This window comes from Plectropomus leopardus, chromosome 6 (assembly GCF_026936395.1).
Source record: "Plectropomus leopardus strain MGB_pleo_1.0 chromosome 6, ASM2693639v1, whole genome shotgun sequence".
NCBI classification, from domain to species: Eukaryota; Metazoa; Chordata; class Actinopteri; order Perciformes; family Serranidae; genus Plectropomus; species Plectropomus leopardus.
Genome location: NC_142181.1, coordinates 12537833 through 12551112, shown reverse-complemented (window position 1 = coordinate 12551112; position 13280 = coordinate 12537833). Strand labels below are relative to the sequence as shown.

General features: G+C 41.0%; 1 protein-coding gene across 2 annotated transcripts in view; it reads right to left on the bottom strand.

Moving 5' to 3' along the window:
• zbbx (zinc finger, B-box domain containing) overlaps positions 1-13280 on the bottom strand; it is a 62745-nt gene that overhangs the window by 35213 nt on the left and 14252 nt on the right. For both annotated transcript variants that reach the window (XM_088078787.1, XM_088078786.1), the window contains exons 4-7: positions 12976-13078; positions 11615-11666; positions 10777-10892; positions 6472-6567 (exon numbers count right to left, since the gene is read on the bottom strand). In XM_088078787.1, the coding sequence (XP_087934913.1) occupies positions 6472-6567; positions 10777-10892; positions 11615-11666; positions 12976-13078 (367 nt within the window). The remainder of the gene's footprint in view (positions 1-6471; positions 6568-10776; positions 10893-11614; positions 11667-12975; positions 13079-13280) is intronic.

Genomic DNA, 13280 nt, shown 5'->3' with positions numbered 1-13280 from the left:
CAGTATGCTTCAAATTAAGAGCTTCAAATCATCTAATAGCATCTGAATTCATCTTTCAGATGGTGTGATTGGAAGGGGCAGAGTCCAACAATTGCTTGTACATTTCTCAATCCAACAATAATACCAACTTTATGCATGACCATGTATACAAAGGTGTAACAGTAATATGGCATTAACATTCTTTCTCAAGCTAGTGGCAACACAATGATTGCCTTCTTGCAGACATTATTCAAGAGGGAAACTGTTGGAAAATGTTGCAAAAGCTGTAAAAAATGTGGAATTTACAGTCCTTCCATCCAGTCCGTCTGTGTTAAAACAGTGCTTTGGGTTTAAGTAAGTGAATGGTCACTGTCCCAATGACAATGAACCAAGCATCTGACCAAGAGCTGCAGTCATATTTGGTTTGCATTTTATGTTTGCTTATATTGTTTAAGAATTATTGTTAGTTCTTGCATACATTGTGTTGAATTCTAGTGCACAGTTCCTGTTGGGATTTTGACTTGGCCACAGCCATCAGCAAAATGGATCACACCTGTAGCATGGCGACAGGAGATTATTGCTGGCAAGATAAACCAGAGCAACAGAGTGAGGCGGATGGACAAGAGAAAGAGACACATAGGGGAAACAACACAGACCAATGGGACTACGAAGCAGTGTTATTCCCGTCTGCAGTCCCCAGTGAGGACAGTGTGCATGTGGTCACTCATTTGTGTGTGGATCTCCCTCAGCATACCTATGGGTGTGCTGTGAGGGATTCACTGATGAAGAGGGAGAGTAAGGCCAAGCGGTGTGAGCACACCACGATGACCTTAGGCAACAACAACAATATTACCTCACACGCCAGCCAGCTGTGGAGCCACAGCTAGAAGACAACACAGAAACCAAGAGAGCCAAGCACGCGGATGCTGCCACAGAGTTGAATATTACAGACAGTCCAAGGAACCGAGCCCACAGGCTATTAAAGGCCGTCTCACCAGGGCACGCTACATATGATCCAGACCACTGTGGCGCACTGCCCAGATAAAGTGTAAGTGGCCTTTAGCGGAAAAGGGCAGTTCAGCAAAGACTAGTGTTGGGCTCCCCACTGGAAGCTTGTTTTCTTATTGCGCATTTCCACGATATCTGGCGAGGACAAGCTTCTTCTTACTCAACTGGCCACTTGATGGGCATAAATACTGAAAAAGTAGGTGGGTTCTGATTTTCTCCTGGACCCTATTGTGGGTCCCTGGTACTCTGCTTGCCATTTCAGGCAGAGAACAAAATTTCTGCCTGACTTTATGGCTTCGTTATTCCATCTAAAAAATATTTCTGAGAGCATTTGAGGTGAGAAACAGGCAATGCCACTGCTGATTCGTGTTTCATTTAGGGGCTCCATTACCTAGTTTAACAACCTGGTCAAAGTTTTCTGAGCCAAACTTTGTGTTGGACAGACTCATTTGTATAATGAATCTTGTCTACTACTTCATGCGAGACATTTGAACACACCACATCCATCCTCCAAACTCTGCAAAACTCCAACCATGCACTGCACGACTGCCTCTACTGCTCTACATAGGAAATTGATATAAAGTGTTGAGATTTTAATCTTGTATTAAGTATTCATTAAATAATTTGTGAATAAATCATTTAACTTGACTCTTTCTTCTAGGTGGCACTGTCACAACCTAACCACCCCCTCAGTCCCCAAATACAGTAGATAGCGGCAGCTAGGGTTCCTATTTATTGTAAGAAGTAAGCTCACAATTTTTAGCCTGGTAAAACCATCCTGATCACATGACCTCAACATTAACTTTCTCCCCCTTTGTCAGTCTGGACTCGCTCCCAACCCAAACAATCTATTTCAATCAACCACAGTCTAGTTTGGGTCAATCAGGAAACGTCCTTTAGCGGAACATGTAGGCAGCCAATCAGGGACTGCCTTATAGCTGATGACATTGCATGCAGGCTGCTGCTTTCAAAACAGTAATGCCGGCTTATGCAGCAACAAATGCCAACTTTTACATTAGAGGAGTTAACACAGTGATAAGTAAAGTTCATTCAGTGTTGATAACAACAATTAAACAAGGACAAGAGGATGCACTCACTGAGTTTCTCAGAGGAGAGGACTTTTTTCTGACTGATTTGGCAAACGCTTAATTTACTCAATGGCTCTGTTGGAGATGAAGATGTTCCTCTGTAAAAAAAATAATATTTATTGTTGTTTCATCACTGATTGCCCTAATGGAGGAGCAGATATGAAAGGCTGCAAAGCTGGGGATCATGGCTATTCAGGTCACAATGCTTTGGACAGACAACAAGGATGCTGCCAGCTGGTATTCAGCAGTCCAGAGGCAGTTGGTTGCTGAATGAAAAATGCCAAAATATGCTGGGAGCTTCGGTGTATTGTGAAAATCTCATAGGGACAGTTGTCGATGAGGTACATGTCATGTACAAAGGGTTACAATTTTTGGACCATTACTGTCTAACTGACAATGAATTTGTGTAGTAGAGGAGCAGACACTAGTTCTTACATCAGGATTGGCTGAAGGAGTTTGTCTATCAAATAAAGTAACTCCCACCCAATAAAATCATTTAGGTTGGGCGTGAGTCCAGACTGACACAGGGAGAGAAACAGAATGTTGAGCTCACATGATCAGGATGGTTTTACCAGGCTACACAGTACCTAGATACAATGGACAAACACTATTTTATCTGATGTTGTGAATATTAGCCCATCTGAGCGTTTGGATTAATTTCATTTGAATTATTTATTAAAAACCTCAGACTGGATATAGAGTACAAATTACACCCCCAAGGCTACTATAATGACATTGATAATGGGCAAAGAAATCCCCATTCCCAACTCTGGACCGAGCTAGAAAACGTCATCTTTCAGACAGTACAACCCAACAAGTTGCCAAATGTTAGTATTAGAACCACATCTCAGTTGGGCAAGCCCCTAGTATACCAGCTCCAGGATGATGTTGAGCAGATGAACAAGACCTTTACCTTGAGAATGACATAGGTGGGGTTTGCAACAAGAAACAATGCATTTAAAAAAAATCAAATTATTCAAATTATATCAGTTATGTATGCTAATATAAGTTTAAAATATTGGTGTAAGACTAAAAATCACCTGACATCAGAGTTGTTTTAGTACAGCATATACCACACCCATCTGGTACTCCACATAGCTTAGGCTGAATCAAATACCAAGAACGCTTTGCAAACATTAACTGAGCCAGGTTTGTGTGTGAGGCCGGAAACACGGTCTGATGAGGCACTGACGAAAGCCCCAACACAGCACACTGCTGAAATTAATATTCTTTTTGTCTTTCTGACTCTCACTCGCTGTCTCTCCCTTCCTCTTTCTTTCCAAGGCAAATGAAACAGGATTAGCAGAGGGAAGAGAGAGATGCCTGCGTCAGCTGCATGTGTATAATCCCCAGTCTTTATGTCCTGCCAAAATACACAGTTTTGCATGTGTGATTGAATAAGAGTATGCATGTGTATGTGCCTGAAACTGTGAGAGAGCAAATATGAACACTGAGGAGATATACAGAAAGAGTCTCTCACACGGAGTTGTTTCTACGTGTATTTTGTTTGTCAGTGTGTGTGACTTTGTTCCACCTTGGTTGCTATTCAGTAACATACTAGTGTGTTGACTCAACCAGCAGTCAGGTAGCACATGGATAGAAACACGAGGAAAAGGAGCTGGCTATACTGCATAAGGGCTGGTTAATGGTGTGCTGTTCTGTGTATAATCATACAAAGTAGCTTCTGTAGCACCACAAACAAATGTATAGGTACATATATATCCATAGGGACATGTATACAAATGTACACAGTGTTACACATATGAATCATCTGATGGAGAGTATATCAATATAGCCATATCCATTCACACTCACAAAGCTCACATCCTAGCATTGTCAATCTCTAAGTGAGCCCTTCTAAATGAAAATAACAGCACCCAAGAAAACAATAATATAAAAAGAAGCTGGCCAAATCACAAACATCTTAGGAAAAATAAAACAGTGCAGGTAGCAGCAAACAGAAGAAGCACATAAGCCGAGACTACATGGAGAAGCTCCATAAAACATATATACCAGTACACATACTTTTGAACACAAGTCAGAAACCCTGAAGAAACACAGTGGGTGAGAATGAAAACATGCCTTCTGAACATAATAAGAACAAAGTAAGGAAAAAAAACACAGCTGTGGAAGAAAACTCCTTGCTGCAGAGACTTTTACATTACACATGAGTACATGAGCTGAATATGGGGAGACTTTTCAAAAAGGTGCTTTCTCTTTAGTCACCTGCATGAACACACCCAATCAATTTAGCTTAGTAATTATGAAGACCTTAAACTGGTGCAGTAATGAGTCCTGAAACCCCAAAACTCACTTTTGGCCCCCTTCCCCAGTCCCCTGCCCCTGCCGGCCCCTACCGACCGGGCCTAAGCACAATTATCTCTTGTACATACGTTGTCACGTCGTAATACAACACGCGCATGGCTTTACTCCATAATAACGTGTCTTTGCAGTCAGCGCAATGGAAAACATGGATATTTGAGTCTGCCAAAATTTCGAGTAAACACTTGACTTCAGCACTGGACCAACATGAACCCTTTGCCGCAATTGTTTTAAATTTTTGTCGAGAGGAACGGCCACATTAATTATATGTCATGTGCACGTTGCGTACCTGTGCTTGTAGTCAAACACACTGGACGTTGGGGGTCAAACATGCTTGGGCTTGTAATAGATTACCTAGTGTGAGTGTGCCCTTAGTTTCAATGTCAAATGGGATTTGTTTAGATGTCTGAGATAAGGTTTGTGGTTAACAAAAGCATAAGAGACTTTCACATTTTGTTTTATGACAAAGAAATATGTCAGTGAATAGTTCACTTTTGAAGCTTTCACTATACTAACCACATTTGAAGAATGGGTTCATTTGAGAAGCAGCTGTAAGCAAAGCCTACTTAAGGAAGCAAATTAGTGTTTTTTGATGTCAACGAGGCATCAGCATGTTTACTAGTTGGTTAAAAATTCCTATTTTAAGCAATAGACACAGATACAGCTGTGAAAAACAGCAATAATAAAAGAGCAATGTCTGCTTAACACTCCATATTGTGTAGTTAAAATCGTACGTCATTTTATATAATTTATAAACAAGGTCATTTTAAAAATCCATATTCTTAAAGAGTATTTTGGCAACTCAGCATATTGTATCTTTTTATGAGTATTTTGTATAGCTTTGGAAAAATGAGGTTCCCCTAATAAAAATGCTTTCCATACAAATTTGGTTTAATAGGACATTGCTTAATAAATGCAACCCATTGTTTGAGTGTGTGTGTTTGTGTGTGTGTGTGTGTGCAAGCGCGCGCCTGCGTGCGTGTGTGCAAGTAAGAGAGAAGAGAGAGACTGAGAGGGAGAGAGAGTATGTGTGGTGACATCTGCTTGTGTCCTGTATTCTTACTTCTCCTGCAGTGTGCATTTTTAGCATATACTATATAAAACTATATGTTCACGTATTATCTGCATACCAATGTGCGCAATGAAGGGCTTTGAGAATTGTAGGTTTTGTGCAGTTTCACATCTGTAAATGTCAGTTTTATTAGATAATCAGAAGATTTTATTATCATTTATAATATCCATAAACAATATATGGTTCCAAAACAAGCACAATGTCTTATTCCAGCAGATGAATAATCTGCCTACCTCTATGTATTTCTTTATCAGGATTAACTGTATAAATGAAGGCGCAAACTACAATCTTTACATTTTTCATCCATGACCCTTTACAGTCACCATTAGTCAAATTACTAGATATATCCTTAGAAAATGGTAGGAAGAATCATGTTCCTTGATGTGAGTTGTGAGTTGGCTTAATTAAACACTCTGACAGTGACCTGCTGTCTTGTCTCTCTGTCTTATCTTTGACTGAAGACTACTGTTGCTGGTCTTGGGTTGACTGCTGCCTGAGGCCTGTTCTCTACTCGCTGTCTAAATGTGTGTGTGTCATCAGGTCTTTGTGTGTGTGTGTGTGTGTGTGTGTGTGTGTGTGTGTGTGTGTGTGTGTGTGTGTGTGTGACCAAAATGAGCTTTTTTGATCACGACATTTGCTAATGAGAGACATCCATTTTGTAATCAGGTAGAAGGACACAGCAAACCTGCAAAAGCACATCACACATACTGCCTCACGAACAGTGCAGCCTTCCAGATAATGTGTGCCTGTACATACAAAAGTGAGATGGGGCGCAGAAACAGCAAACGGGGAGGAAAGACGAGCGGCTGAGATAAGTAGATACTGTAGCCAGGGATGCAAGAAATGCAAACGAAAGAATGAGTAAAGCAGGAGGAGAATGGGATCAGGAGGGATATTACTGAAAGTATCTGTGCAAGGGAAAGGGAGACGGAGAGAGACAGACAGAGACACAGTCACAGACAGGAGAAGAGATAGACTTGATGCTCGTGGGACTATGCTCACCTGAATGGGGACCATTCTGTGGAGCTTCAGTGCTCCCTTCTGGTGGAATTTGGTAAAGCAGCTTAAGCAGTAGTCTTCTGTGCATTCAGTACACATCTACAATACAGAGATACACAGTGAAATCAGCATGTGCGTTTGTATGTGTAAACATATGCAAGGGCATATGTCAACACTTGTGCGTGTATATGTTGTTTTGTCTTAGGGAAGCAGAACATGAAAACAGGTGATCATGTCAATGCATGTAAAGTATGCATGTGCACATGTGTGTAACAACCTGCATTGACAAGCAGAAGCTAAAGTAATATTTGTTGAAGATTTACACCTAAGGTCGCATATCTTTCCCATTTCTACCTCAACCTTGCCAAACTTTCACAGGAGGGATGAATATTAAAATGGATTCCCTGGCAGGATGCTGCAGTGTGTGTGTGTGTGTGTGTGTGTGTGTGTGTGTGTGTGTGTGTGTGTGTGTGTGTGTGTGCGTGTGTGCTTGAGAGAGAGAGAGAGAGAGAGAGAGCATGGGAGGAACTGCTTGTGTGTGCATGTATGCATTTGTGCTAAGTGTGTGTGTGTGTATGTGTGTGTATGTATGCATCTTAAGGGAGGTCATTATCATTTCTATCTGTGAGAATCCGGTCTTATTAGTGGGGAAAAGTCCTTGCATCAGCGGGTTGGGGAGATAGGCCTAGACCGGGTGGCCAGAGCACACAGGCGAGGCCAGGAGGAGACAGTGAATGAGGAGGGAGGATATGTGGAAGGGGGGAGGAGGACCAAGGCTTCTTACAGTGCATTTACAACACAGAGTAAAGAAACAGCCATCATTTGTTTGGTTCCCTCTATTTAACATGCAGGTTTATTTTTTGGTTATGGCCCACGGTTTCATCATCAAAACCATGTCAAATTTAGAAAATATAGTTAAGTGCACTCTCTGAGGGAACAATACAAAACCAAGGGACTGTTTAGGGGTCTTTTTGGGTGACAATGTGATTTCTTCAACATCTAACAACTTACAGCATCCCCCCTTGGCCCATTCTGGCTACTTCTTCACCTGATATTCATTGATAATTTAGCTAACACAAGGCAATAAATAAACAAAAATTCTCTTTTCCATATAAATTCTTTGCAGATGGTCTTACAGTGCAATTTTCCACCAGCAGAATCACTCATCACTCCTGCTCCTTTGTTTTTACTCATTTAGCTCATCCTTTGGCCCTTTTATTTCTTTATCATGTATCAATTAATGCAATTATCCTTCAAATTAAAACTGTGTATTTGTCTCTTCAAGTAAAAAGACATCAAACCTTTTTGTAGACCAATGAATCAGCTAATACATGTTTACACAGGTATTGGTATTTTCTGAAACTTGACAATCTAAAGCATTAATTGGTATCAATCATGTCAGCGTAGCTTGGGAAAGGGGACTAAATAACACTTCAATTGTAGGCTAAATTTTAGAGAGGGAACAAAAAGCAAGGCCATAGTCCCTAACACTCATACTGACATAGTTTTCAATTCACCTATATACTTTAAATATAGTGCCCCAGGGATGACATATTTCTGTAGGCTGAAGGCAGCATCGCCCCGGTTCCCTTGTCAAAAAGCTTATGGGATTTTTCCACTGGATTTTCGATCATTGCAAAAAATAAGCCCTGTGATAAACAAACATTTATGATACATGTTTTCCTCAGCAAGATTATCTCCACTAATGAACACCACTTTTAGGATTTTGGAAGACTAAATGCAAAATCAACAGAAGTAAAATAACTGTTGTTAGGCTATAAATGAACCACACTACAGTCGTGTCGCCATCGAAACAAGGCTGTAAAGCCGTGTACAGGGCAGCTTAGCATGATAACGTTCTGTGGTCTTATTAAGCCACTTGTTAGCAACCGTTTTTTTTAATACACATAAAAGCTTTAAAGTTTGCAACGGGGTATTTACTACTGGATTTTATGTCATGGAACAAAACGTAAAAGTCTCTTAAGCTTGTGTTAACCACAGACCATATTTCAGACATATAACCAGAGACCCACCCAAAAAACCCACTGACTCTGAGATGAGGGAACTGGAGGTGTTGAGATGCTAACTGATTTTAGGGTTTAAGGACTCATTCCTGGGGTAGGATTCCTTAAATTCAGTCATGACATTTGGTCTTAATGCACCCACCGGGCCACCCCTATGAAAAATTCCTGGCTGGGCCACTGATTCACATGCAAGCCTACAGCTGCGACATTGCCCTTTAATGGTCCCATAAAGCAGGGCCTCATTTCCCCTCTCAGGCCTGAGGATAAATTACAGCCACTCCCCAGGGACTAGGCATCCCTATCAGGCTGCAAGCAGCATATCACTGCGCTCTCTTGTGCTACACTGAAGGAAATGAGGTCCTTTTTTGCCTGGATGACTCTAAAATACAGCACAAGGCTAGACATGCAGTGTGTGCGTGTGTGCACATGTCATTTTGGTAAAGTCTGAGCCAGTATGTGTGAGTCATAGTTTAAAATAAGCCCAAATGTGTATATGACTGCGTGTGCATGAGTGTGTGTGCGTGCATTTGTGTGCTTAAGTGCAGCTCCAGACAGAATGGCAGGGACAGAGTCGTAACGCTTTCCATTATTGCCATCATTATAGGGCACAAGGGCCATCCAAAACGCGTGTGTGTGTGCTTGGATTGTGTGTATTTGTGTGTGTGTTTAGCCTATGTGCTTGCCCAGACTACTATAAGCATTGCCATTAAGCCTATCACTATGGGGCATTGGGGGCATTGGGCCCTTCATTGGACAATTCAGCACCATCATCATCAAATGCACTATCAAGCAAATTACCACATTACATTTTAACGTTATGTGTGTGGTGCACTTAAAATAACTTATTCCACAACAAAAAAACCAGAAAAATGGTGGCTGTCAGCTCAATCAGTCCAACCCCTCCCTCTCCTTCATTCCTTCAATCAATCTCTCTCTCTCTCCCTCATTGCTCTCATTCTCTCTCTCTATCTCTCTCTCTTTCTCTCTTTTTCTCTCAGTTATTCAATACTAAACTCTGCTGGCTTCGCGGTCAGACATAGGATACGAATTACACAATAGTCGCTGAGGATCTAGAGGGTGGGGATGTGGGAGTGACTGGTCATCAAGCATGTATTACTCAGCTTAGGTTGCCACAGTCCATTATACACACACATACATACATACACACAAACAGTAGGGCTTTTCATTTATCTTTCTCTCTCCCTCTTGTTCACACGTACAGTTGCAGGCCATGGCCCCTCCTCCTGTGCAACAGTGGATGAAGAGCGAGAAAGAATAAACAATGGTGCCCTCAGAGGTCTTGAGTATCGATGAATGGATCCGGCTAAACTGTTATCAGTGCAAACACAAACACACAGATAGACCAACAGATAGGACAGCAGAGGCACAGCGAGAGGAAGAGAGAGAGGCTGGGACAGGAGAAGAAAGACAGCGATAAACATGATGGAAAGAGTGGAGAAAGGAAGATCGAAAGAGGCAGGGATATGACAGTGAAAAACACTAAGGTAGAGAAAGGAGAAAATGTGTTAAAGAAAGAAAGAAAGAAAGAAAGAAAGAAAGTGATGCAGCGAGAAGGAGGTGGGAGACAGCAGACATCTGGATGTCAAAGGGAGATAACAGCTGATGCAGGAGTAAGAGAAAGAACAGAAAAACAGAAAGAGACAGAGGGCAGAGGGGACAGTAGAGCACCAGAAGAAAATTAATAGATAGACGGGTGTAGAGCAATGGACAGGTAGAAAAAAGAAATAGGGAAAGAGAGATGAAAAATGAGAAATTCAGAATTGCATCTATGAGTGTAGGTCAAGTTATTTGACTCCAATAGATGCAAAAAAAACTCTATATAGATTCAGCTAACACTCTAAAAGAAAGAAATGTGCATTCTTTTCATGAGATTTATAAAGCTAAAAAGCTGCCTTATTAATCCCAATCACTGTGGAACTGGGCACACGTGCACAAGTCTTATTTCCGCACACACTAGCCACAAATGGATGAAACTAGAAAATAAACAACGAATCATCTTCAGTCTACTTAGATTGTTTAACTTAAGCAGTCTTGTTTTCGTTTTGTTTGTATGTCAGTCAGTGCACAGTGTACTTCTGGGGAAGTTTCGGTCCCCAGATTTTACTTACAGAGTGAGCACTCTTTGTTTTTTTAAAAACTGCTCTCTGGTACAGGAAGTTGTGGACCTAGACCCATGGCAGTGTGAGTGCCACTGCCCAGCTCTAGAGGTACAAAGATTTCAGCACAAAAATGCCATCTGTGTATGTTCTGTTTGAGAGCTTACCAGTCCTGCAGTCTGGACTTCACATTGTCCACAGTATGTTCCCCTCAGCCTATTCTTTCTTGTTGTCTGAAGGCCGATGGCAGGGTTTGGAGGTGGAGGTGGTGGCTGAGGTAGGGCTAAACAGAGTAAGTATACTGTTGTTAGCACTTGGGAAGAGGATATCCTTATATGTTAATGACATTGAAAGGATATTTATGTAAATGACCTGCAACAGAAACAGTGTCACAAATACAGTGGGGTATATGCAAAATTTTAGAGATGCTTGTGGTTTTTGTGCAAAAAACATTACTAATTAACATGCTTATACAACCATTTGGAATTATAAGCCACTCTTCTGAAAGGTATTATGTAGTAAATAATAAAAAAAGGATATATCACCATTTACAATTATGACTACTTGCAGGTAAGGACAGTCCTTATAAAGTTGCATTTACTGTTACTGTATACATTTAGTACACACCAGCATATTTTGAAACATTCTGATTCAAGGTGTTATTTTGTGCCTCAGGCATGTTTAAAACATTGATAACTTTGCCAAGGTTGGCTTCTGGTTACAAAGATCAATCTTTAACAAGAGAGCTCCACAGTCAGGCCCCTGTGATGCCAAGTATCCACCTTACTGAAGTAACCGTGAGCAAGACACTGAACCTCTTTCAGTTCCCAGGGTAATTCTCTGTAGCCGCTTTTGAATACTCCATGTAGAGAGTAGAAAGAATTTTAATACACAGTTGTGTATCAAAGACCCCACGTTTTTTGAGAACAGATCTGTGTCAAGGCTACCTGGTGCAGGTGCAGGTAACCCACAGCTGAAGCCACGGTGGTGGCTGTAAAAACTTACCTGTCAGTGGCTCATCCTTCAGCATTCGGATCTTCACCTTGCCTGCTGAAAGCTGGACAGGAAGTAACACATCAATGGCAACAGTTTGTGTGAGCTCTCTATTTATGTGTTTATATTTAGGTTTAAGTATATTTGAATTTATATGAAAATAAAAAAAACTACTCTGTGGTCATATATTGTTTTATCGTGTTTTATAACATTAGTAGACCCAATCTTCAATTCAATTATTTGTGTTCTTTTTTACTCTCAGGCAGTGTAAACTTTTTAAGATGAGCACTTTTTTCTGGTATAAACACAAAGGCAAAAGGGTTTTTCTTCTGAGATGTAGGGCACAAACTGCAATCTCAAGTGTGCAGTGCACAGTGCACTTAATGAGTAGTTGCACACTTTTGGTATGTTTCTGAATCTAGGCACAGTGTGTACCCACAGCATATATGGAAACAGACACTAGGAGACATCTGTTACAGTGTCAATAACCCCTTAGATCACAACTCACAAGATAAAGCTTCTCAGAGTTTAAGGAATCTGGCTTGAGAACAAGTAACATATATCAATTTCCAGTGGTCATCAGCATGACAACAAATGTGCAAGCAAACTCATTAAACATCACAATAACCTTACGTAGATGATATATATGAATACAATAGTTTAAAACAACTTAAAGCAACATTGTGCAAGTTTTTTTACCTCAAAATATGTGTTTCAGAATCATTTTGATGGTACACAGACTTGTAATAAGGAAATTGCACAGCTTTCATTCCCATTCAACATGCCAAGTGCCTGTTCTGGCACTGGGTCACTTTGGTGAGCTGGTAGGATCTCCCGGGAGAAGTGTAAAACACTTTGCAGTACTACCGCACACATCACTAGCTCGCTATAGGAAGAAGTTAGCTCGGGACGCCAAATAAAGACATCATACATGCCACATACACCATTAGCAGTGCATGAATAACACATTTGCAATGGAGAAAACTAATGCGGGTTACATGCTGTTTACACTGTCCTGACATGTGACCTGTCTTATGGCTAACAGAAAGCAATGACAATTTGACAGCAGAGTGCATATTCCTGCCTATTTGTAGCACTTGCTACAATATCAACACTAACAGCCAGCGCATACCCCAGCACCAAGGGTCACATCAATCTGGTGGCAGCGACCAAAACTTTGCTAATGTGGTGGGGAGTCGTAGCAATCTCACTCAATTTGAGTTGCAGCAGCCCCTAACTGAAGGTCTGTATTCACTACGAGGTGTGCCACTCCTAAAGTACGTGCACCAAATGGTAAAAATACCAATTCTTGCATAATGTTGCAAACACATGATATACACATCCGTAGATGCATTGTTAGATTTCTTTGGTACCTTTTTGAATCTGTTCTCCTTGGTCTCTTTGGAGCTGTTTGTTAAAGCGTTGCTGTTTAAAGAACCACATTGGCCAGACTTCCATCTAAACCCTCCAGAATGCCTAAACAGACAAAAAGACAAAGGGGGAGAGAAGGGGTTTGTCTTTGGCAAGGCAAGCCAACAATCTTGGAATACAGTCCTTTGGAGTGTGACATGCACAGCTCATCTACAGTATCATAGCTACCAAGAGCTACAAGTATCTAAAGCTATCACATTTCAGAAGCCGTGATGACATCTTCTTTCAGTCCTTGATTTGATTTCTT